Source organism: Pelmatolapia mariae, linkage group LG10_11, assembly GCF_036321145.2.
Source record: "Pelmatolapia mariae isolate MD_Pm_ZW linkage group LG10_11, Pm_UMD_F_2, whole genome shotgun sequence".
Lineage (NCBI taxonomy): Eukaryota > Metazoa > Chordata > Actinopteri > Cichliformes > Cichlidae > Pelmatolapia > Pelmatolapia mariae.
Window position 1 is genome coordinate 57,070,844 of NC_086236.1, and position 26,257 is coordinate 57,097,100.

General features: G+C 40.7%; 1 protein-coding gene across 2 annotated transcripts in view; it reads left to right on the plus strand.

The window, feature by feature from the left end:
* The window catches only part of adam22 (ADAM metallopeptidase domain 22), a 72,886-nt gene that overhangs the window by 12,239 nt on the left and 34,390 nt on the right, over positions 1-26,257 (plus strand). For both annotated transcript variants that reach the window (XM_063486504.1, XM_063486505.1), the window contains exons 4-6: positions 12,073-12,139; positions 18,080-18,162; positions 23,541-23,604. In XM_063486504.1, coding sequence (XP_063342574.1) covers positions 12,073-12,139; positions 18,080-18,162; positions 23,541-23,604 — 214 coding nt within the window. The remainder of the gene's footprint in view (positions 1-12,072; positions 12,140-18,079; positions 18,163-23,540; positions 23,605-26,257) is intronic.

Below are 26,257 nucleotides of genomic sequence, written 5' to 3' on the forward strand. Positions count from 1 at the left end.
GTTATCTTCCAGAGCTATCACCAATTCCAAACACCAAGTTTCACCACACTCTGACCAAAATTCACTGAATGAGCCGCAAAAGAAGACCACAAAAACACACAGCAGCGCAAATGCGCTAAGACAGAAATTGGCTTACCGTCCAGATTTCCTCCGTTATTTTCGCCGGTAGCCGGTAGCCATGTGATTATCAGCAGTTACCACGCCTACCTAGCCGCATCAGAGTCGTTTTCCGTCAACAACCTCCATTTTAGACTCACCTATAGACACGTGACTAGACAGACGTCACATGCAGTAAATTTGGGCCCACGTGGGTTTTGGCCTTGGAACGTCTGATTGGTTGAAGTAACGTGAACGTGGCATCGTTACTGTGACTCTATTGGCTCAAACAATTAAAAAGAGGTGTCAATCATGCAAATTGACCAAAAGAAACCAAAGTTACAGCTCCTCAGAGTTTAAAGGGCCAGAGGCCAATTAAGCGCTCCATGGCAGAAAAGGCCCATTACCATGTAAATGTATGGTTAATTCTTCAAAAACGTATTTTAAAAAAAAAGCATTTTTACGCATGTTAATAAAATTAATTAATGTCTGCTCTCAAATACCTAAAAAGATCAACTGGCAAGGTGTCCAATTGTGTGCCAGAATTGGACATTTTTGTACAACGTCTGGATATTCATGTATTGACAGTGCTGTAATTTTTCACTGTTTTACTTTAAAAACATAAATCTTTGCACAGATGATGTTTATATGTTGTTACGGTTCTTATCATTTTGCAGAAAAAAAGAGACTGCTAAAAATAAAAACATGAGAGGTTTTTGGACGAAGTTTGTGTTCTCCATTCTTTAAGCACCGGTTCGAGCACCGTTTAAGCACCGGCACCGTTTCAAAAGTACCGATTTGGCACCGGTATCGGATAAAACCTAAACAATACCCATCCCTAAATGTCAGTACAAATACAGCTGCTCTGTGACGGCCTCAGAGGTTGTCTAAGAGAATATTGGGAGCAACAACACCATGAAGTCCAAAGAACACACCAGACAGGTCAGGGATGAAGTTATTGAGAAATTTAAAGCAGGCTTAGGCTACAAAAAGATTTCCCAAGCCTTGAACACCCCACGGAGCACTGTTCAAGCGATCATTCAGAAATGGAAGGAGTATGGCACAACTATAAACCTACCAAGACAAGGCCGTCCACCTAAACTCACAGGCCGAACAAGGAGAGCGCTGATCAGAAATGCAGCCAAGAGGCCCATGGTGACTCTGGACGAGCTGCAGAGATCTACAGCTCAGGTGGGGGAATCTGTCCATAGGACAACTATTAGTCGTGCACTGCACAAAGTTGGCCTTTATGGAAGAGTGGCAAGAAGAAAGCCATTGTTAACAGAAAACCATAAGAAGTCCCGTTTGCAGTTTGCCACAAGCCATGTGGGGGACACAGCAAACATGTGGAAGAAGGCGCTCTGGTCAGATGAGACCAAAATGGAACTTTTTGGCCAAAATGCAAAACGCTATGTGTGGCAGAAAACTAACACTGCACATCACTCTGAACACACCATCCCCACTGTCAAATATGGTGGTGGCAGCATCATGCTCTGGGGGTGCTTCTCTTCAGCAGGGACAGGGAAGCTGGTCAGAGTTGATGGGAAGATGGATGGAGCCAAATACAGGGCAATCTTGGAAGAAAACCTCTTGGAGACTGCAAAAGACTTGAGACTGGGGCTGAGGTTCACCTTCCAGCAGGACAACGACCCTAAACATAAAGCCAGGGCAACAATGGAGTGGTTTAAAACAAAACATATCCATGTGTTAGAATGGCCCAGTCAAAGTCCAGATCTAAATCCAATGGAGAATCTGTGGCAAGATCTGACAACTGCTGTTCACAAACGCTGTCCATCTAATCTGACTGAGCTGGAGCTGTTTTGCAAAGAAGAATGGGCAAAGATTTCAGTTTCTAGATGTGCAAAGCTGGTAGAGACATACCCTAAAAGACTGGCAGCTGTAATTGCAGCAAAAGGTGGTTCTATAAAGTATTGACTCAGGGGGCTGAATAATTATGTGCACCACACTTTGCAGTTATTTATTTGTAAAAAATGTTTGGAATCATGTATGATTTTCGTTCCACTTCTCACGTGTACACCACTTTGTATTGGTCTTTCACGTGGAATTCCAATAAAATTGATTCATGTTTGTGGCTGTAATGTGACAAAATGTCGAAAGGTTCAAGGGGGCCGAATACTTTTGCAAGCCACTGTATCTGAGAAGATCCTCTTGAAGGGGAGCTCAGCCAAGTTCAAACAAGCTAACTACATTTCTTTACAACTCTTTTGCAAATGTTTTTAATATATATTTTTAGCCTAGAGAAGAAAGGAAAACTGAGAGCAAGATCAGAGGGAAGATGCACAGTAAACTGCCTCAATATATGTGCCACCTACTCCACCCAGTGAGCTAAACTGGTGGTCTAATACCATGACTATGGAATCCAAGAATAAGATACCAAAGCTAACAAAACGAAATGATTATCCCGTGCAAAAGTTTGTTTTAAGTCACTAACAGAGAGATGGCAGGTTGTTGTTGTTAAAACATAAAATATTTTATATAAGTGACGTTGGTTGCTGAGTAGCCTGCTGGAGTTACTGTAAGGTATAACATTAGTTGCATTATGCTAGCTTAAGCTAACACAACATTAGCGTAGCTGATTGAGCGAAGCTGATTTCACCACAGCTGTGTCAAACAAAATAGTAAAGTATATTTTAGGATAACCCTAGAAGGATATTGTTTTGAATGCTGTGTGATTTTGAGTTTAAATTCACCCACCTTAAATTCTTTAGGCGCTGTCTTTTTTGTGTGTCACTGAATTGAAAGTATTTCCTCCCTTGTCTGAAAACCATGATAGCATCAATAAGAAAGTCCTGCCTTTGTTACTGATGGGTTGGAGCAGGGCTGTGTTGGCAGGTGCATGTTCTTTGCCGTCTTCTTCTTGTTGTTTTCTTTGTTAGATAGAGTAGGCATTTTCTAACTTGGTATCTACTAAAAGAAAAACCAAAAGTTTTGTTTTCATCATTTTGACATAGAAAGATCCTGGAAGGCACCATAAGTATCTGTTCTGGTAACATCGCTAGTGCAAATGTCCCCCGCCCCCCCTCCTCGTGACCTGGAAGTCCAGGATGTCCACGATGGAGACAAAACTAATTAAAACTCTCCTCCAATGTTATTAATGGTCCAAAACTCCACCGGGTATAACTGAGGTAGAATTTTCAAAACTTATTATTGATTTAACTTTTTAACTGAGTGGCAAAACATGGCATGGTAGTTACTCCTGGGCTTCAGACACTCAGAGTAGCTGTAAATGAACAAAACATGAAGTTTTTACCTTTTTTCCATAATAAAGAGAGATATTTTCCTAAAATGTTGTTCTTTGTATTGATGATTCAGCTGGAAGATTTGCCCATCTAAGCTTTGGCAGCATTTTAAAATGCCAGTTATCTAACAGTGTCTGATTTTCCTTCTAGAACTCTAAACTTTTAAAATATCTCCTTCCCACTTATGCTGGAGAAGCTCAGTGGGAGTAGCTGGTGGGTCTCAGAGTATTTCTTTTTACCCGACAATGATCTCTTGTTCACTCAGAGAACAAATAAGCGCATCAAAGTGCCATGAGACTTTGCGTGACTTTCAGTGGATTTTGTGGCATTTGCCGTTTGATCCCTAAAATGTGAGTAGGCATCAAGTAGCTTGGGAATTATTGCTCTGTGTCTCTGTATTGTGCATGTGCCTGCATGTATGCAATTATTGCTCATCCTTACATCTTCACATCTGTATAATTTAATGATCTCTCATGTCCCATTCCAGAATAATCTATCATCCAGCCACAAATCAGATCTCTCCATCCCGATGTTGCTACAACCAGCTTTTCTTCTTTTCCACCTCCATCCTGGTTTCCCCTTTTCTATTCCCGGGCTCTGTAATTTATTACAGGGAGGCGTGATCAGATTTATGGCAAAGTTAATGAGAAAAACACTGAGAGGGGTGTGTGTGTGTGTGTGTGTGTGTGTGTGTGTGTGTGTGTGTGAGAGAGAGAGAGAGAGACAAAGAAAGAAGCAAAGGGAGACATGGATGAGTTTGGAAAGAGGTAAAAGGACAGAGGGAGGTATGAGGGTGTCCTTCATGCACCCTTGAGTTTGTGGGTGGGTTGAGTAAGTGCAGGAGATGGGGAGAGATACGGAGAGCACGCATGATAGAGATAGGTACTTGAAAGGAGTTTCATTAAAAAAAAACCCTCCTCTCCTCTCCTCTCCTCTCCTCTCCTCTCGCCTCAAGCAGAGCTTCTCACTGTGATCCTTGTCAAACCTCTCTCTCTCTCTCTCTCTTTCTCATACATGCAAGCACTTAAGCTCATAGCTTTAGCTATCACATTGGGGATTATGTTTGTGTGTGTGTATGTGTGTATGAGCTAATATAGTGCTCACAGGTAGTATATTACAGATTGTGTTTGCTAAGAGGCTCATTGGCACATCCAGGACTGTGTATTTACAGTCTGTTCTGGCTATGAGGCGGCGAGCATCTGTGCTTGGAGGTGAGCGGGATTAATGTAGGAGAACAAATAGCATCGTGGATGTACATAATAGTAATGCGTGCTGCGTCCGAGGAAGGTGAGGCAGTTTGGAAGTCCTGCAGAGCTTCTGTGCGAATTTGTGAGAAGAGTGAGGAAGATTGAGTCTTTGGAAAGCAATACTTGTTTTCTCTGTTTTGCTTTAAAGCAGTGGTTTTGGTTGCTGTAATAAATTCTTCTATTTAGGGTGGACATTTGGATGTTTTTCTCATACAAAGTCAGCGTGAGTGGTAGCTGGAAACATCTGCAGTCCTTGTATTGAAGGTTTACTTGGTCCTGAGTCCGTTTGACTTATGCAGTTATTTTCAGTTTAGTATAAAAAGAGTAAATGTCAGCTCCATTCATCATTAAGATGAATGGCTGTACCAAATATCACAGCAAGGTGTCCGGTAATTGTTGGAATTTATCAGTCTGGACTGAATTGGCAGGCCGATTGACCAGCTGACGCTATCGTGTCTATGCTAAGCTGCCATTTAAAGGACAGGGCTTGTGTTGCAGATACCCAAGCATCCTCTTGGTTTATCATCCTTTCTCTCCATATTCACATTATTTATCCCCCAGCCTGCCTCTCCCACCCTTTCATTCCCCCTCTCCTATGCTGGGCCATCTCACTCAGTGTGGAGGATTAGTGAAGACAAAGAGAGATCCTGGAGCCGGCTCTTGTTGAAGACAGAAACAGGAGGTAGACTGTTGTTCTCCCAGCAGGAAAAGATACTAATGCCTCACCAAAGACTATTGTCTCAGATAGCTTACCCATTTTATTATTTCACGCTGAAGTACGGTTTACTGTCAGGAGATGAACTGCTTAACAAAATTTACCAGCCTACAAAATCCAATGTGTAGATGGAGACCAACATTACCACCAAATACAGACAGAAAATGCAAACACATAAAATCACAGGGTGTGTTAAATTGATACACCCTGTGATTTTTGGGGGGATATACCTTAGTAGTTAATACTACTCAGTCCCAAGTGTGCAGGTCTCCAAAGTCTCTTTGTCTCCATTATCCTCTCTCTACATGACGTGGTGTTCACTAGCCATCCACGTGCTGTCTCAGATAGAGCTTTGCATGTTCTCCTTAGTTCCTGCAAAATCCCCAGTCTCTGCATAATTCAGGAGTCAGCTCTGGTTGTCCTGTATGTTGCGTGCTATAGACCTAAGTGCGCAATGATGCCAAGAAAGTGGGAATACTGTATAGCTTTCCATCCTTGTTTATTACCTCTACCAAGGAAGTTATGTAACTGTTTTTTAACTGGTTTAAAAAGAAACTTACAGATTTGCATGAAAACTTTACCAGGAGGGGTACTTTGCTTCTTCTTTTTCTTTAAAGTTTTCAAATAGGGCAGAATTATGCATTTTGAAATATATATTAGTAAATGCATTGTAATAAATATCACAGGCTAATGTGGATAAAGACATCCCCCCCTCTCATTTCTTACATGGGTTAAAAGGAATTTCAGTCTTGGCAGTCCGGGGCGGCTCTTGTTTGTGAGCATCAGTATTCCCTCTGCAATAAGAGCAGGGGTCCCAGGGAGTCTGCTGGTGGAACTGCAAGCCTGATAAGTGATTGGAGAGTGAATGAATTATAGCCTGGAGACCTGTAATGAGGCCTCAGTGGGAGGCAGGGGTGGGGAGTGGTGGGCAGGTGAAAGCAGCTGCAGCTTTCCCCAAAGAGAACAACCCCTCCTCGGTTTTTTCTTCTTTTCCTTTTTCTTTTGCCTTTTCACATCTTTATTTCTCTTACACACCTTTCCATCTCCCTGCCTCCCCCCTCATGCTTTCTCTTGTGCACTTATCCTTCCTCAGCACTCCCCCATGCTCATTACAGACGCCTGACACAGCACATGTGCCGTCTTTTGTGTGTCCTTATGTGTCCTTTTATTACTGGGTTAAATGTCAAATCCATACATGGAGTCCATTTGATGACAGCAGTGCCTGTATGCTTATGTGTCGCTGTGTCGCTATATGTGGTTAAATTTGCTGTTTTTCAGTATCTTATTGTGTTTGTGTGTTTTTGGGTGTTGAGTTTATTAAGAAGGTCCTTTTGAAAAGCCTGTGTGAAAGCAGTGAAAAGCCTGGTACCCCAACACTTCTGCCAATCCACTCGCTCACACGCACAAACATTAGTCCTGCCAATCAAGCCTTTTAGTGCTCTTTTTCATCCCAGCGCCACCGCGGTGCTCGGCGACACAGATCGTGAGAGGAATTTTAGACCACGCGGAAACTTCGTTTATGTGTGCGTGCATGGCTCACCTCAGGAGATTGGACGGGGTTGCCACAGCAGATGTCTTTGCCCAGAGCAACTCACAACAAAAATGCTTTAAAGGAAGGCTGAAGTTTTGATGTGATGGACTCATTGCTTCTCGCTGCTTCAGTCACTTTTTACCTTTGAAAAGGGCCATTTAATGAAGTTGAATAAGCCTTTTTAGAACAACAATTTCCCAACTGAAGCTGCGTCAGTGCTCTTATGTTTCCACTGGTTCAGTGTGTGTGAGTGTTTGATGGAGCGGGGGGTTGGCTGACATTAAAATGTAGAGGGAGATGTGATTGCTATGTAAATGGCTGTTCTAGGTTGGCTATGAAACACCGTGGGCTTTAAGCGAAGCGTCTGTGGCTCTGCCTCCAAAATCTCCTCCAGGGCTGATTGACAGCTGTACGCCAGCTCTTAGACAGATGTTGCTGCGGCAGCAGGGCCAAGAAGACTCTCTTCAATTACAGCTGAGGATAAGCAGACTATTTATAAAAGCAATGAGCTGAGAGGCAGACGCTGAATGAGACAGAAAATGAGCGAAAGCTGTGGTTGCCTGTTTGTACTGTCCCTGTTGCAGGCGCACATCTGGACTGCACAGATACTCTCACGTGCCAGACACAACACAAATACAGAAACGAGCCACGTTATTAAAAGTGACAGGTGATTGATCATCTCGTTATAATGCAACGTTTCCCTGGATGCATGTTGATCTTAGACTGGAACACACCACCCATCGGAACATTGATGCCGATCAAGCACACCTTGTCATGGCAACTGCACTCTCCTCCAGAGGGAGAGAGGGGTGGATTTTCCCTTTACATCCCCCCAAAATATCAGGAACAGCAAAAGGAACATGACAAAGAGGAAAAAGCAGTAAATCAACCTGTAAAATCCCAGATTCCCCATTTGTTCAAGCATCTGCGGGATGTGCTGGTGCACGCCTGACAAACACAACCCAGAAAATCTGATGCCAACATCCAACATTCAGGCACTGCAAACCACCCCACTGGATCTGATGTTCTGGCAACAAGAAGGAGGGGGCGGGGTACACAATACAAGGTGCATGATTTGGCTGATTTTGTGTGAATAGGTGCATGATTTAGACTACTTAACAAACTAAAAGTAATAGATTAAAGGTCTTAAATTGATCTGTTTGTGTTCCTGGCAACGACATCCTCAGCCTCATTTTTACAAACCACATTTCCCTGATCATCATTTACGTTGCGGATTTGCAGCAGAGGGCTAGACCGCATGTAAACAGTTTATTTCTGTCACATTATCTGTTTGATGGCACATAAAGACGTAGCTCTCAGCTACACATTTATACATGCGTGCGCTCATCTTAAGCAGGGGCGGGGTGTGGGTGGATGGGGGATCTCTCTACATAAGAGTGTGTCAGTGTGGGGGATGGGGGTGAGGCTGAGTTTGCGTCTTTGTCTGCTCAATAAATTATTTAAATCCCACAACAATTAAAGCTGAAATCTGTTATCGGCATCATCCATTAGGAGCCTGTGTTGGTGCCTTGATGCCTCGATCGCTTCCCCCCCCCCCGTCAGGGCTCAGCATGGGCCCGGATAAAGATCACAAGCTCTGAATCTTAAACACACATCCCAGCAGAACAAAGGCTAACAGTGCACTCCTGTGACCCGAACACTCGTGAACACGCCAAATGTCTTCATCACGGGAGTGGATGAATATGTTCACGGTGCTGTTTTTTGATGTCAAATGTTCACCGTGTCTCCAGAGTCACGGTGTGTTTAATTTGCACTGTGGAGCTTTAGTCTGAGGTGATGTTTGCTCCATTCATGCTCTATTTTTCTTTCCTTTACAGACGTGATGGCTGTGCATGGGATATCTGTTAGGATCCCGAGCGCTCTATTCACACCTCGTTTTCCGTCTCTTTCCCTTCCTTCCGTGCCATTATTCTCCTCTTCTTTCCATTTTATTTCTCTCTCCTGTATACCCACACATGTTTTATAGCCATAGCAAACTGCCCATTAGTCATCGTAGAAAGCAGCATCATTCCCCTGTGGGTGTGCGCGCAGCGATGTCAGGACTTTTTTCCTCAATAAAACAGTATATATGTGTGAGTATCAGCATCAGAAAACTTTTGCTTCCTCACTGAAAGCTCAGTTAAAATATGAAAAATGCATCTGACTTTAAAACTGAAATCCTTTAGTAAGCATATATATATATATATATATATATATATATATATATATATGTGTGTGTGTGTGTGTGTAATTTATTTTTCTGCTTGAAAGAGTAAATTTAGTGTTTTGTCAGAGATCCTGCTGTTTTTGTAAAAGTCCAGAAACTAGGTGGTCCATGAAAAAATGGATATGAATAAATTAGATGCGGGTCTTTAAGCAGCATTATTAAAATTTTACTTGTAAATTGGGGGACAGAATAACAACCACTTAAACTCTGTGGAAGCTCTGAGCTATGCCTGATTTTCCTCCAATTATGACAACCTGTGTCTGTCAGCTCCTCGGAAAATCCCTCATTAACATGCTGACTTATATTTGTTTAATGAAAATAGAGATGTAGATAATAACTCCTGGTTGAGGGAGGAAAGCTGAAGAATGGTGATGTAAGTGACTTTCAGGGAGAGAATGACCTACAAAAGAGACAGTTACAACCAACGTATGCAGAAGATCATCTCTGAACACACAGCATGTCATGAGAAGAGAAGCAGAAGGTCTCACTGGGTTCCCGGGGAACAGGAAACTGAGGCTACAGTTCACACGGGTTCACCAAAATTAGACGATAAAGATTGGAAAAACTTTGCCTGGTCTGATGATTTCATTTGACTGGGTCAGAATTTGGTGTAAACAACATGAAAGCATGGATCCATCCTGCTTTGTATCACCATTTTGGGCTGCTAGTGGTGGTGTAATGATGTGGGGAGGGTTTCCTTGTCAGGCTTTGGGCTGTTTAGCACCAATTGAGCATCATTCAAATACCACAGCTGGTCTGAGTATTGTTGCTGACCATGTCCATCCCTTAATGACCACAGTGTACACATATTCTTATGGCTGCTTGCAGCAGAATAACTCACAAAGCTCAAAACTGCACTCAGATGTCTCCCATATTTGATCTATTAATCTCAATTGAATAGAGCACCAAAAATGGCTCCAACCCAGCACTTGGAAAATCTATCTAATGATTATTAATAACCATGTTATTTCACCTGAAGATGCAGTGCCTTACTTTTTCTTCATGTTTTTCTGCACATTATATATCCAGTGTGAGCTTGTGGATCTTGTATCTTGTAATTAAGTTCCTTCAGTGCTCTTTTCTTTGAGTGTTTATTTCGTCTACCCCCCACTTTTCATTTTATATAAACAGATTGGAGCAGCTCAAGATGGTAATGAGGCTGATTACTGCTGTTGTTTATTGGCAGCGTAAAGTGAAACGTGGTGGTGATAATGAGCCCCTACCAAGTGCTGAGAAAAAGCAGCACCAACTTTATTAATTCGAGACAAGAAAATGACACATAGGAAAATACAACTTACAACTGGAAGTTTGTTGGGTAATTTTAGTGATACAGTCCAAATCTAGCCTGCAGACGTCAAATATATGAGCAAGACAAAAATATTACAAAAGATTAATCACAATATAATTGTTCAGTTAGAACTGAAACAACAGAAAAAGTTTCTAGGACTGAGCAGGTGTTCAAAATTATGAATGTAATTTATCTTCTCAGAAACTAATAAATATGTAGGACATTCATGCAGATGCTTCGATACAACAATTTTCCACATAAAGATAAACATAAACTTCAAAGACAAAACAGTATTTGCCCTCTTTCTGATGTTTTTGTTTTTGTTTTTTTTGCTGAAAATGCAGATTTTAAATGATGATTTCATGTATTAAATGGCAAAAACCCCCAACTATCCAAACAGGGAGGTTCCAGTGTGCAGTTTGTACTTTTGTTGTGTCAAACATGTTTGTGCTCAAACTTTCTGATATATGTTTAGTCTTCCTCTAGGCCCAGCAACCCGAACAAGCCTGTTTTCCACCTACTTGTCTCCTTATCGATGTCTGGTTGTTGACAGGAAGTTGGAGTAGATTGATAGTTCTCTGGATCAGTGCGGTGAGCGACCTGCTCAAATACTGCATTCTGTTTCAGCTGCACATTTTATATTGGTTACTGATGAATCCTGCCTGCTTAATTTAGCTGCTACACTTGAAAGTCTACAATACAAGCTCAGTTGAAGAGATTTAAGAGAGATTATCATGCTGAGGCTATCCTCTGATTACTGTTGCTCTCTCTCGCTCTCTCTCTCTCTCCATATATATAATGTGTGTGTATGTATATATCTATATATATATCTATATATCTATATCTATCTATCTATCTATCTATCTATCTATCTATCTATATACATACAGATATATATATATATATATACACACATATGGAGATATGTATATATATATGTATGTGTGTGTGTACCTTAGGTTACTACTGCTAGCTCTGGCGCTGATCACTGAATGATGCATAAAAAACTCCCACACCTTCATGGCTTTATGCAAGAGTAAACATCTGCCTCTGGGTCCATGTTTAGGCCACATGTGTGTGAAATAAAAGCCTAAAACTTTTAGCTGGAGTATATTTGGAGACAGAGTGAGGAAGGTACAAACCCCCATTCATATGCTGCATTGTGTATATGTATGTGTGTGTGTGTGTGTGTGTGTGTGTGTGTGTGTGTGTGTGTGTGTGTGTGTGTGTTCACCTGAGCTCATATATCTCTGTCTCAGTCCAGGCCTGCAGTGTGTATCTCCACTGGGATTCTTAGGTCCAGCTCTGCTGAGAAAGCACACACACTGAGTTCCTCTTATTTATGTCAGTCTTTCTCTTCCTTATGCTCTCACTTTCTTTCCTGCCTCCTTTCCATTCTGCCTGCTTTGTTTCTTTTGCTGCTTAATGACCTTCATTTGTCCTTTGCTCCTCTGGTAAAGGCACATGCGCACACAAGACAATTGCAAGAGTGCGGCGTTTGAATAATTATGTTTGTGCGAGTTTGTGTGCTGGAAATAGCCGTGTCCCTGTATGCTGGTCATAATTAGCTGGGCTGGTGCTCTGAAGCTCTGTGCCGCCAAGACAGAATGCAGCTGTTCTGTAAAACGCGAGAATAACTGAGTGACACTTGAAGGAAAATCTTACATTTTCTAACTTTAATCTTTCTCTTTTATTCTTCTGTTTCCAGTGATCTCCTGTCTTCGGGCTACGTGGAGAGGCATTTGTCAGAAAACGGGAAGACTGTCATCACCAGTGTAAGATTCTTCAAATCATCTCCCCTCGTGCTCCCTCGCACTTGACATTAAAACCCCAAATTACCCCTGTGATTAAATTCTGCATCTGGTTTCTTGGATAAAGAGCAACTGTGCTGCCATCCTTTCCTGTGATGACAGCAGGCAGATGTTTTCAGTGTGAAAAGTGTGAAACTACTTTAAGTGACCTTTCCAGCGTTAGCAAAGTTAGCAACTAGCTGGTGAATGTACCGATTGTCAAGGAGTGAAAGTGCTTAAAGAGTAAAAGAACAGAACAAAACGTCATCAGGTCTCCAGAAAACCTCCAGAATAATCCAATAATCATGTTGTTAATCAAGTGTTTTCTGAATTTCTAAATAATATTTTTAAATATGTTTTTACAAAAATCCAAAACAAAAAAGTACAAGGAATGGGAATTGTTAAGAATTTGGCACTTCCGATTCCATTATTGATATCACTTATTGATTCAGTTCCCTATCCATTCTCATTGATTTCTCATTAGCGACTGCCATCGCTAATCAGAACATCAAAGACATCACATTCATGCAAAGTAATCTCGTGCTGTGGGTCAAACGTTTGTTCGTGTTGGAGGTGTTTCCCCTCTTTGTTGTGATCAGTGTTGGGGTCGTCACTCAGAAAAAGTAATTATTACAGATATCACACCGAACACTTTTCTTTAAAGCAATGCAGTACTTTACTTTCTCCTGGGATTAATTAAGTAATTTGTTACAATACTCCGTACATTACTTTTGCTTTTCTCCGTGAAATGACCTGAAAGGCATTGTCTCAGAATTACCATTTACCTATATAAACGTGTAGGCTACAGTCCCACACACCATGTCTACGCTGTAGACTGCGCCGCTATTTTCCCTCCTCCGGCACACAAACTGTAATCAGCTGATTATAGTGCAAGTGCAAGAACCGATAAGCGGGGTCGATAAACAAGCGGACTAACAATTCCAAGGAACTGAACTAATGGGAACCAATTTGCTACAAGAATCAGCTCTTGAGTCCCATTCCAAGTTTGGAACATTGAAATCTTCCAGGATTCCACCCACACTTGATTATCAGTGATTATCTTCTCCTGCACGTCTGGACCAGTGCCAGAGCCCCTGATTGCTTCCTGTCAGTCCCAATCTGAGTACTTACATGTGAACTCTGCTTTTCATTGTAGACCGATATGGAGCAAATTTACACTTTCTGTCACAAAGAGACAAAACAGCACTTCCAGGGAGTGATGAAAAAACATCAGCACCACTGAAACTACCCAATTAACACATCAAGATTCAATCACAATGTAGGCAGACATGAGAAAGCGAGAAGCGTTACCCATACCGAGTAAAGGTCAGATGTCATTATCAAAACAACATTTGCAGACACAGCTCACATGCTAACACTGGGTGAGTAGCACAGCAGGGAGGTAGAGACGTCTGATAGTAGCTCTCATGCTGTTATGTGTGCAGCAGCAGAGCTGATGGTTCCACTCTCGGCCCTGTGGGTTATTCTCCCTCCTTGAGTTTTTTATTGGTTAATCAATGAGTTAAGTTTTCCACACAGAGATAAACCACTCCTCATTCAGCTGCCTGGTCTCTTTGATAGCTCGATGAATCTTCTGCAAGCGTCGACTAACGCAAGATTAAGATTCCTGTGATAATCCTCTAAAATCTGGACTTCAGTTACAGGACACCCACTGAGGCGTGGAAGGACATATAAGTAGCGGGGATTATAATGGTCAGGAATTACTCAGCTAAGCAGCAGATTAGTGAGATATTAGATGCTTTACAGCGAATGATCCAAACGATTACATCACATATCGTACATTATGGTCACCTGTAATTATGGCTCATTATAAGGCAGTCTGTAAATTAATTAATCTTGGAGCTGAATATCCACAACTGCAGCCCATCTGCACTCTTCTAATGTCATCGTTTCCCTTTTAATAGCAAGGAACAAGAGCCTCTTTTTGATTATTAATGCTTCTGTTCATGGAGGTTAATATGAGACAAGCCCCATTTGTTACTCTGCTCACTGTGGAGGGCAAAATGTCAGCCGATGTAACGCAGCTGCTGCTCTGATAGATCTAGGTCAGAATCCTCCAGTGCTCATGTAGCTCATACGTAATAGAAGTAATACAAACTCCTGAAAGTGGAAGCATTCAGGCTTTCTGTCCACAGTTTACCTTCAGTGCAAGGAGTGAATGACGGGCTCCTTATCCTCGTTCTGCACAAAACCCATCCCAGAGAGCAGATGTTATTGGGTTTTATATGGGATGTTAAACATGGCACCTGTGACACGATGATGGTAACAGCCAGATGTGGCCCAAACATCACAACACACATCTGTCGGTGGAAATCAGCTAATTCCGGTCGATGGATGGTCGATTGGTGTGCCTATAGTCCACATTAAGAGATGTGGGTCTGCAAAGCTCTGTGTAGCATCCATTCATCCACTCATAGTCTCAACATTAACAGACATTATCTTTGGTTTATCACAACACTGTCATCATAGTCAAGTCGAGTACCACCAAGCAGCCATAAGACACTATAAAACAGTTTCTTGTCCTGTAAGCAGAGGGGGTCAATTTTAGCTCATCCAACCAAAGGACTGATGAGATTATGCCGTGGTCAGGCATCTTTGGAAACGCTGTGATATCTTTGCACATCCATCTCCTGCTTTGTGAGCATCAGCAATGTTTTTTCTCAACTGTAAGCTGATTTCTTTTGCTTTTGCCCTGATGCTTTCTCATGTGATGTCTTTATACTGTGTGTAAATTGGAAGACATCCTGCTTGATTTAACAAGCTTTGAGCAATACAAAGTTAAAGCATATCATTGCACAGCAGTGATTTGTTCTATGGCTCATGGTAAAAAAAAAAAAAAAAATCTTGAATATTATGTGCAAACAGAATTAATTTGCGCTTTCTAAAGTAAACTACTAGTTTTGTTAAAAAAGTATATGGGGAAAATTTTGATTAAAAAATTATTTTCCTTGTTAAAATACTTTCATTACCTTTTAATTAATCTAAATGGTGATTTCTATGAGCAAAAAAAAAAAGAAAAAAAAAAAAAAAAAGAAAAATCCCAACAAAAGCTTTTTTAAAATACTATGTCTATAAGAAAAGCTTGGAAGCAACAACTTTAAAGTCTAATTTTTGACTTGATCCTCACATTTGGGCTTTTTTGCATTTAATCCCAAACTGTGCGATCAGTAGAAAACATACCATTTTGATTAAGGATCCTTTTATTGAGTGCACACTGTACCCCTGCATATTTGTTATGATTGGAAAGTTTGGGGTCTGCACTACAGCTGAAAACTTTGGTTTTGTGGTTTTGAGGAAATACTGCATGCACAGAAATGAACTCAATCACCTAATGAGGAGTAAAGTATAGCAAGTATGTCCTTATTTCCTTGCATTATGTGATCGCCATGGTCAGAGTTTCACTGACATTCAGAGGGCAGAGCGTCCTACTTGTTTACCGAGTGTCTAACCTCGACCTTTTTGTTGTGCATTGTGTTGTCCAGATAAGATGATTAATTATCCTCATGTATGTCTTAAGAGATCACAGATCTGACAAATTTAGCAACACAAGCTGAGGATGTACCCACAGTGCTGATGTTGGGTGTTTCTTCCTTTGACGAGAAGTGGAGCAGAAGGTTCAGGGCGACGGAAAGAGGAGAGACGCTGGGATAGTGGAGCACAGCGCCACTTATAAATAGCCCTCTCTGTCTCTTCGTTTCACACTCGCTCTCTGTCTCTTTACTCAACCTCTTTCTCTTGTGGCTCTATTTAGGTTTATCTAGCAAGCCTTTCATATGCTCTGACTCTCTGCTAATGTAAAAAAAATCCCCTCTCTTATTACAGCGATGGCAACCTGCTGCTAACTTGCTTGAATCTTATTTTTCTATTCTGGATTTCATGGATAGGGCATTGTGAAAATAGTGAGAGGCAGAGTTAGTATCGCGAAAAGGAAACCAATAGCTGAATGTGATTTAACTGGAAGTTGCAAATAAGTGGTTAAAAGGCAGGAACAAAGAAAGAAATCAGTCTCAGCCTGATGGGTGCAGTTTCACTCTGATAATTCAAAAATGATTGTTTATGCAGATGACTTCCTCACACACACACACTCATCTGTATTACCACACATTTCTAAAGTCTTCAGTTTGAGTCCTGCAAAGTGTAAACTGCATGAACGCTTGATTCATTCAAATGAAAGAGACATTTTAGTGATGTTGTAAGCCTGATTCTAGTCTTTACCCACCACTCTAATTCACTGGCTAAATGCTTTGAATGCACTACAGTTTGATTTAAATGGATTTGCTTTATTTCTCTAATGTATCTAATAAATATATTAAAATGAATGACTTTAGATAAAAATGGATTATGTGCCTTGTTTAAAGGAAGTGTTGATACTGTGCTAAACAAAGTTTTCCTTACAAGGTTTTAGTTCAGAGAGTTTTAGCTCCATCTTTGGAAATGCAAATTGTTTGTAGTAACTTCTTAATTGGGATTTCATTTTTTTTTGTTTAATTTGGTCCAAATTAACATGAAAATGTGTACCATCCACCCATTTTCTTAACCACTTGGCAAGTTTAGAGTCACAAAGGTCACTCCGTCTAAAGGTGGGGTACACCGTGTACAGGTTGCCAGTGTATCACAGGGGTACCACACAGAGACAGACAACCATTCCCACTCCTGGAGTTATGATGTGTTTATGCTTGCTGCTTGGCCCCTGTCATGTGGTGGCACATGCGAGTTTGATGTCACATCCTCTGCCACGCGTCACCTTATCTGTGGCTCTTTGGCCGATCACCAGTTAATCTTAACATGCATGTCTTTATACTGTGGGATGGTGCAGAAGTACCTGGAGAGAACCCATGCAGGCACAGATAGAACATAAAGGCTCCAACCAGCAGGTGGGTTTTGAACCCAGGACCTTCTTGATGTGAGGCAACGATAAGCTGCATAAAAATGATAGATTTCTGTCAAAGAAAAAAGGAAAAACTCTTTGCTGGAACAGTCGGGTTTAATTGGCTCCTCACAGGAGAGGGCAGAGGCAGATGACACCCTGATTTGCTTGAGGACTGCTTTAATGTCCTTGTGTCCAAAGTCAGGCAGATAAAAGAGCATTTGAAAATTTGTCTTGCATGCGGCGCACTCTGAACTCAATCCCGTCCAACACCTCACTGGACTCTGCTGTAGGATAATAAAGCACACAGATTTCCACATGCATGTGTAGTTCAACAGTGTGCACATACATGCATCCTAACAGAAGCTTGTGCATCAGGATGGGGTCTAGTCAGAAAGCTGGAGAGTGGAAGTGGATCTAGAGGTGCATTGCTGTGCACATGCAGAAATTGATCCTCTGATAAAAGCTGCGTTTCCTCAGGGAGAACTGCTTCCTGCTTAATGGCTGTTAGGTAGCAAGAAATGGACCAGGAAGAGATGGCCTGCCTGCAGAGCACTTAGGTACTTAGACATCATGCACATCTATAGACGATAAATGTGTGCAGAGAGACACGTAGATCAAGAGTGAAGACAGAGAGACGGAGATGGTAAAAATCTGACTTCCTGCTGCAGAGAAGTTCGGATAGAGGAGTGAAGTCGCTGAGGCGTTAGCGCGCAGATGGTCGGATGTGAACGTGCAAAGCTCAAAGTGCAAATTATCAAATAAACACGCGAACAGTATATTCACATATCTTCAACAGATCTTACTTGCACTTGCATGTATTAGCAAATGAATTCTGTGTAATGGATTGCTTTGGACTCATTTCCTGAGTAACCCTTGTGGTGTCCTCGGATCAAAAATGGTCCCTAGGTGAATGGCAAACAAGCATATGGGAATCCCGAGGACACCACAAATTAAATATGGTAGTGAAGAGGGGAAAATTTCACTACATCATGTGTGTGAGCTTCATCTGTGTTTATTTGCGTGTTTCCACACAGGGCGGAGAGCACTGCTACTATCAGGGAAAGGTCAGAAACATCCCTCACTCCTTTGTGGCTCTCTCAACCTGTCATGGGCTGCAGTAAGTACAAATAATACAGATGCGACTTTTTATATGCATGTGTGTGTTTCAGCCTCTGTTCTAAGTCCTGCTCCCATTTTTTCATTAGGTTAATGTGATTAGTTTTAGCCAGGCGTCGCTGCCTGTCTGCATTTTAGGTTTCATAGGTTATCACAGGCAGACGGACAGACAGACAGACATCTTCTCTTCTTCTCTTTTTCCTTTCCTGTTCTCTTTTCTTTTTTTCCCCTGCTCCTCTAGCCTCCACTAACGTTGGTATTTTTAGCTTTTTCTGCTTGAGGCGAGACGGGTCAGAAACAAGGCCTGCTGTGAGGGATGCATGCACGCTTTATGCTTTCTAAGTCAATGTATGTAGTCTACTGTGTATATATGTGTGTATATATATACGCATGAAAAGAGGCGAGACGCTCTCCATCCCGCATGTGAGAAATTCACTGTTTGTTGGTGGATTTCATTGTTTGCACAGAAAGCCGCCGTGAATAACAAAGCATCAAACGTGCCTAAAATGAGAACCGTGTTTCCACAAAAAGTTACAATGCCGTGTGACATTTAAATAAAAAGAGAATGCTAATGATTTGAAGCCTATATTTAATTAAAATTATACAAATACAACTTACACAGAGGAGACCAGCTGTTGTATTTTCATGTAGGACTTCAGCTCCTCAAAGGTTTGAGGTCTGCTTTGTTTGCTTTTCATTTCATGATGCACCAAATTTTTAAGACTTATTTCTTAGTTTGCTTTATCGTGTCATGGAAAATAAACGCTGCTATGAAAAAGATGTCATCCGGAGGGCTGCATCTTATCATCTTATCTTTAAAAAAAATAAATAATCACTATGGTATTCATTCAGCACTATCACTTTTTATCCTTGATCTATGACCTAATTCTATTATAACCTCCTTATTGTCATCATGCTTGCTTGCACTGTATATGTCTTTTATTTTTATTTTTTATGTGAAACTCTTTTGTTTTTATGTAATTTCATAAAAATCACAAATAAAGTCTAGTCTTAGCAAATGCTTGTCATAAACCTATATACACCTACCGGCCCGCTTCATTGGGTACACCTGCAAAACATCTAATGAACCAATCACGTGGCAGGAACTCGTTTAGACATGTAACTCAAGATGAGCTGCTGAAGTTCAAACCGACCATTCAAACCCAAATGGAGAAGAAAAGCAACTTTTAAGTGACTTTAAATTCTGCATGTTTTAAGCTTCAGCACTTGATATTTTGTACTTTTTAAATTACATAGAAACTATAAATGAGATGGAAAAATAATTTCTTGAAAAGAGGTCGAATTTTCTCCAGACATTTTTAATCAAATCTCAGACTGTCAACACCATAAACTGCTGTATATTTTGAACTTGTTGCCCGATGTTTTTTGGATTAACCGTCATCAGTTCTTGTAGCCATGTAAAGCAGCGGTCCCCAACCTTTTTTGCGCCACGGACCGGTTTATGCCCTACAATATTTTCCCGGAACGGCCTTTAAGGTGTCGCGGATAAATACAACAAAATAAAACTAGTACCGGTACCGTAAAAAAGAAGATTTATTCATAACACAGGTGAAAAGACCCAGGAAAACCGAGTTAACAATAAAAACGATAACAAAATAATGCTGAAAACCGATAAAAACCCTAAAAACCATACATTTCACACCTGAGCCTCAACTCTCGCGGCCCGGTACCAAACGACTCATGGACCGGTACCGGTCCGAGGCCCGGGGGTTGGGGATCGCTGATGAAAAGAAAACCACATAACAGGAGCTCCTGGTCTGAATTAACCTTCTGCCCATTCAGTGTACATTGTTTAATCTAATTATCATTTTCAGCTGTTTCAGAGACTATGATTATTTACTTCTGATCCATTACGCAGTCTCAAAGCTTTCTCCCACCGAGTATATCTTGTTTCAACATAATACCAAGCCAAATAGACAGAGTAATCAGTCTAGACATGTCTTTCCAACTAATTAGGGGAAGCAGGAAGAAGCAGACTAATATCTGCTGAACAAGCTAAACTAAAGTCCAAGCCAATTAACTTATTTATTCTTATAGTTTTTTTGTGTGCTTCATGAGAGTTTTGCATGAATTTGGGGAAAGTTGTCAGCACAGCAAATTATAAAATGCTGGATGCAAAATAATGAAAAGAAAGCAACTACCAAATAATTTATAGTATAGTTACCTGCGGTGAAATCTCATATTTAGTAGTGATGTGTCGGTCGCGAACGAAACGGCTCTTAGAGCCGACTCTTTGAAGTGAATGACGCGAGCCGGCTCCTTATTGGGAGCCGTGGGTTTTTTTTTTTTCTTTCTGTCACCCTCTCTCTCGCACTTTTTTTCCGCTTCACTCCGCATGCGAGCCTTGTGCTTTGCGCTGGGAAGAGGGGGGAGGGGTGGTAGTTACACTTGCAGTAGCACAGGAACAGAGCGGGAGGGAAAGAGAGAGAAAGAGAGCCAGGGACAACAACGTCACATTAGAAAGGTATAGTAATCATCCACAACTATTTTCAGTTGCGGATGATAGAGGACTCAGAAAGTTTATTCATGCAGGACCATATGACAGAGAATATGCATCTTCTTTTTGTTTTCATATTTTAATTAATATTTAATTGTGTTGTGGTTTGCAGTGTTTTGTGTTGTTTCACTTTAAATTTGTTTAAAAGGAAAAAGCTGAAAATTTAAATAGTTAAAAGTTGAAATATGAATAGTTGGTTTTTGTATTATATGATTCATTTATTACATTTTATGTGGAGTGAATAAATGTATATTTAAGGTGGTCCCTAGAGACAAAGCACGTACAAACTCCAAAACATGTACGAATTTCAAAACACGTACAAACTCCAAAACACGTAAAAACTCCAAAACACGTACAAAACACAACAGAAGTGCTCCAGGATGCTAGGCGCAGTGTTGAGCTTTTGTTACCTACTGACAAGCCAGGAAGTACAAACGACCGGATCTGGTGTGTGGTAGTAACAGGTAAATGAACATTTTTTTTTAAATTATTTGAATATATATGAGTGCTTGCGTATAAATACACAAACCATACACATATGCTTTCAATTGTGTAATTTAAGTGATCTAGGTAGCTCTGTTTTGGAAGTTCAGTTAACGCTAGAAATGTGTTTTGGAGTTTGTACGTGCTTTGTCTCTAGGGGCCACCGCATATATTTATATATAAACGTATATAAATAAAACCACTTTTTTTTATTTTTACATTAGTAATTCCTTTTGTGCATAATTTTATATTATTGTTAATAATAAATAAATTAAAGCAACAAAACAACCTGAAGAGCCATTTCGGAGCCGAAAGAGCCGGCTCTTTTTAGTGAGCCGAGCCGAAAGAGCCAGTTCTCTAAAAAGAGCCGGAAATCCCATCACTAGTGTGTGTGTGTGTGTGCGTGTGTGTGTGTGTGAGAGAGAGAGAGAGAGAGTAAGAGAAAGAGCGAGGGAGTCAAGGGCTTCCTGCTGTGGAGTGTGTCAGAGCGTTAGTCATTAGAGGGAGAGCATTCTCCTATGCTGAATCAGGTGTTTACCATAATATACATCCTGTGTCCCCCCCCCCCCCAACTCACACACACACTCACACACACACAGACACACAGAGGCAAATTTCGTTCTTTTTCTAAACATTTAGCTTGGATTCTTTGCTTTGATGCAGCACAAAAGTGAGCTAAAAGAATCCATCCATCCATCCATTTGTTTCTTAATCATTTATCAAACTTAGTTATAATTTAAAGCCTTATCTTTAAATGAAAAGATTACATTTGCACGCTGAGCTGACTAAAACTAAAAGCTAAGCTAAACTTTCTATACAGTCCAGCGATAGTTCTTATTTGGTGTGTCAGTAAAAGTAAAGCTGCATCCCAAACTAAGCAGCAACGACATGTAAAGTCAGGTAAAGCCATAATAACTGAGGGGATTGTGTAGGTGTGGTTTGTGCACAGATGCATGAGATCACCTTTCTTCCAAATCCCACTCACTCACACCAGCACTGAACAGATTTAAGCATAAAATACACACATTTAAATTCTTTCAATTTGTCTGGCCAGGAAACCTGAAAAACACAGAGAGGGTAGAGTAGGAGGAGGAAGATGGATTGTGTATTTCCTGCAGTGTTTACCCTCCTGACTTCACAGTCTGACCCGACCAATCTCCTAAAAGCTTCAGATAAACTTAATTAACGGATGATGTGTTCATGTGCACATGAATGTGGGCAGGCAGCCAAAGACCTTCAGCCATGGTTAAAATGCTGCATAGCTCTGTGCTGTTCTCTCGCAACCTTATATGTGATGACAGCATGGATTTTGTTTTTATTCTAACAGCTGAGCCATTGATGGACTAATTAGACTAAACTAATCCTATATTATTATTATTCACCAACATTAACTTCTTGCAACTATGTCTCAGCTTTATAGTGTACATAGTATTTATTAGTCATACTTTTTACTCTTCTTTAACTAAACCTAATTTTTATTTTTTACTTTCCTGTTTTTTTTAAAATCACAGTTTTGTATATATAATTCTTTTGTAGTATAAGGCCGTCACTATGCGTATGTTTATTTATTGTAGCCTGTACTATTTTTATTCTTTATTCTGCTGCTGTAATAGTCTCCCCTGTTGGATCAATATTTCAGATATATATATAATACAGATATATTTAATGTTTTTCTGTAATAACCTAGTAATAGTAAGACTGTTCAAATTATCCACCAGCAGTAATGTTTATTAAGTAGTTATCTCTTTACATCCATTCTGAGGATATATACCCCAAATATATAGCCTTCTTACTTGGTGAATTTCACATTCAAAAATGTCTTGAATGGCACAGTGTATCTCTCTTTACTAGTCTTTATTAAATATGCCAGTGGTTGCACATTTTTCCAGCAGACAGGGAAGTTATAACACTATAGATAGGTTTCTGTGCGGGTGTAATAAAAAAAATCTTCCATTGTAATCTCCACATCACTGTCCATTACACCTCCTTCTTCCCTCCGTTACTTTTCTCACAGTCATATCAACATAGCGTCCCATCTGTAAATATCCATAGAAGTCTTGCTTTTCTAATAAGCATTTCAAAACTTCAAACTTCAAACCTTTTTTTCATTACGTCGAACATAACTGTTGTTCCCTTAGCTGTCCAGTCCTTAAACTTGTTATCTAATTTATTTGCAGAAAAATGAGAGTCATATGCACATTAAGGACTTTAAGGTCTCCCTCTGGTTTATGTTCTTTTATAACAGGTTTCCATATGAAGTGACTAATCTGTCTCTCCGATTGCTCCGGAGGACTTGATTTATTCCATTTGATGCTGAAAAAACAGCAGAAACTTGTACTGATATGTGCTCTCGCCTCTCCCCCTCTTTCCCTTTTCAGTGGGATGTTTTTCGACGGCAATCACACCTACATGATTGAACCTGGAGGACACGGCGGCAGCAATGTAAGTACTGCAGATGGCTCTTCTCAACAGGGATTATCAATTTGTCCTTCCTCCGTGTTTTTGCATCCAGCTGCTTCTACGTCGTGTTGAGCTGTCTGAGGTCAAACAATTTGTTGCAGTAGTGCTGTGTTGTGTCCAATGTCCACCCACAGCCCTGCAAGTTCCTCGTCACTGATGGTACCCAAAATCTTTCATATGTTTTCCTTTGAAATTATTGTGAAATGGGTGCTCTTGAAAAGGCCTGGATAGGCTACTTTTGTGGTGCTGATTTGGTCAAAAATTTACTGCAGATGATTTGTTAGAATAGGAGAACAGGAGGTTCAGACAAACCAGAATCAGTTACAGATCACAAACCGGTCACTGCAGCTGAACCCTGAGTTCAGCCCACAGGTTTCAAGACAGAGAGATTCACTGGATTACAAAGCAGCAGAAAGCTGAAAAGCCCACAGACAATTAGATAATAACAATTAGAGGCATTACGGCCAGAACGAAAGGACAGATCCGAGATTTCCAGACAAGCCTTAGGCATGAGAGTGAAAGAACAAGCTGCTGATACTCCGTGTGTGTGTGTGAAGGGCTTACTTTCTATCTAATTAAAACCTCCAGAAGAAGCGTGTGTCTGGCTTTAATCAGTCAGGGGCGAAAGAAGACCAGATAAGAGAGGTCAGAGGCCTAGGTGTGTGTGTGTGTGTGTGTGTGTGTGTGTGTGTGTGTGTGTGTCCTTGGTAGTTGCAACCTAACCTACGGAGCTACTTAAGATTCATTCCCATATGAGAGTTTTTGTGCCGGCAGGTAGGAGAGAAAATCTGGTGGATGGACAGACAAACAGAAGATTAGGAGGTGGAATAGTGTGAAAAACCAAAATGTAATTAGGGCGCATGTCATTGTATTTTCTGCAGAGAAACTGCAGTATAAGAGGATCTAATCCAGTTTTAAAGGCAGTTGCTATTTCACAGTTAAACAGTAATGAAAAGGAGAGGAAACATGAAGTTAATTAAGCAATAAAGTGTCTTTAGTGTGAGGATGGAGGAAATAAAGTAGAACACGGAGAGGGAATGAGCGACAACAGTGCTCAAGGCCGCTGTGTTTACTCAGGGCCTGTTACGACTCTCCAGTGTTTTCTGGAGATACTGAATTATTGAAGCAATGACAGAGAGAAGATTCAGAAAATAGGCAATCCAATTTGACAAAGTAGATAAACTCAGAAGGGTGCTGCAGCACTCTCCTTGCAGAGATACAGGGCGTGTAAGTATATCATGACAAACATTTAGCTGAAATGTTGCGTTTCTATAAAGTCTTTAAAAGCCACAGCTAAAGCAACATCTTATAGAGTCACTCCAGAAAGCCGAAAGACAGCATTCACAGTGTTACTTCAGAAGATAACGTGTTCAGTATTTTGGCACTAACTAAAAAAGACCAGAGGCAGAGCTGAAGATGCTAAGATTTTTATTGAGAGTGACCAGAATGGACAACATTAGAAATGACCTCAGATTGAGCAGTTTGGACACAAAGTTAAAGAGACAACGCTGCGATAGTTTGGACGTGCAGAGGAGAGACAGTGGATAAACGCAGCTGCCAGGCAGGAAGAAAAGAGAAAGACCTCAGAGAAGATTGATGGATGTAGTGAAGGAGGCCATGCAGAGGGTTGGAGTGACAGAGAAGGATGATGGGACAGGGTGGGATGGATGCCACTAGCCTAACTTGGCATTACTCTTTGGTTAATCTGAAAATGACTGAGTAATTTAATGTTTAACATGTGATTACCCAACTTTGTTTATGTTATACTAAAGCACATTTTCTATATTATTGTGATGATACTTTTTTACACTGGTGTAAAGTACAGTTATTAACGATCATTGGCACAGTGGTTAGCACTGACACCAAGCTGCAAATAAATTAATAAATGTTGATTCTAAACTGGCAGGAGGTGTGAATGTGATCGTGTCTCTGCGTGCTGGCCTTGAGACAGACTCGTGACTTGTGCCTGAATTAGATGTGCAGTTAAGAAAAAGGATGGATGGATTTATTTGGTACTTCATTAAATGTGTCAGCAGATGATGCGGATTTTACAGGCGTGAAATAACTTTTTTATAAATCAGATGTAAAGTCTGATTGTAGATAAAATTTATAACATTGGTTAAAACTGGCTTCGCTTTGGTCTTCTACAGCATGAAGATCCAAAAGATCAGAGGTTTGAGACCCAAGAGGAGATGCAGTAGACCAGCCTCAGCTATTGCGCTCCCAATCTAGCTGAGGGACACTGAAAGCACCTTTTTAAAAAAACCAATCAAAGCAGTAATAATGATCCAGCATATAATATATATTTTAATGACACTCACAGGAATCATCGTTCAGCTTAGGGGCTATTTTTGCTTTTTAATCCTTCTCCTGAAACTTTGTTTCCGCCCCCTCTGGTCATGTGGCTATTAAAACAGTTTTAAGACCTTCACTTGTATTTTTGTCAAATATAAATGTTACACAAGTACATGATCTGAGTTCTTGTATTTTTTCAGTTTTGACAGGAAGTTCTGGTTCACAATAATTTCTACTGAGAGCTCTGGTAGATTTTCTTAGTGTACAGGCTGTGATCAGCTGACCTGCTGCTCTGTTTGGATATAAACAACCAAATTCAACCAGATATCAGCAGATGTTT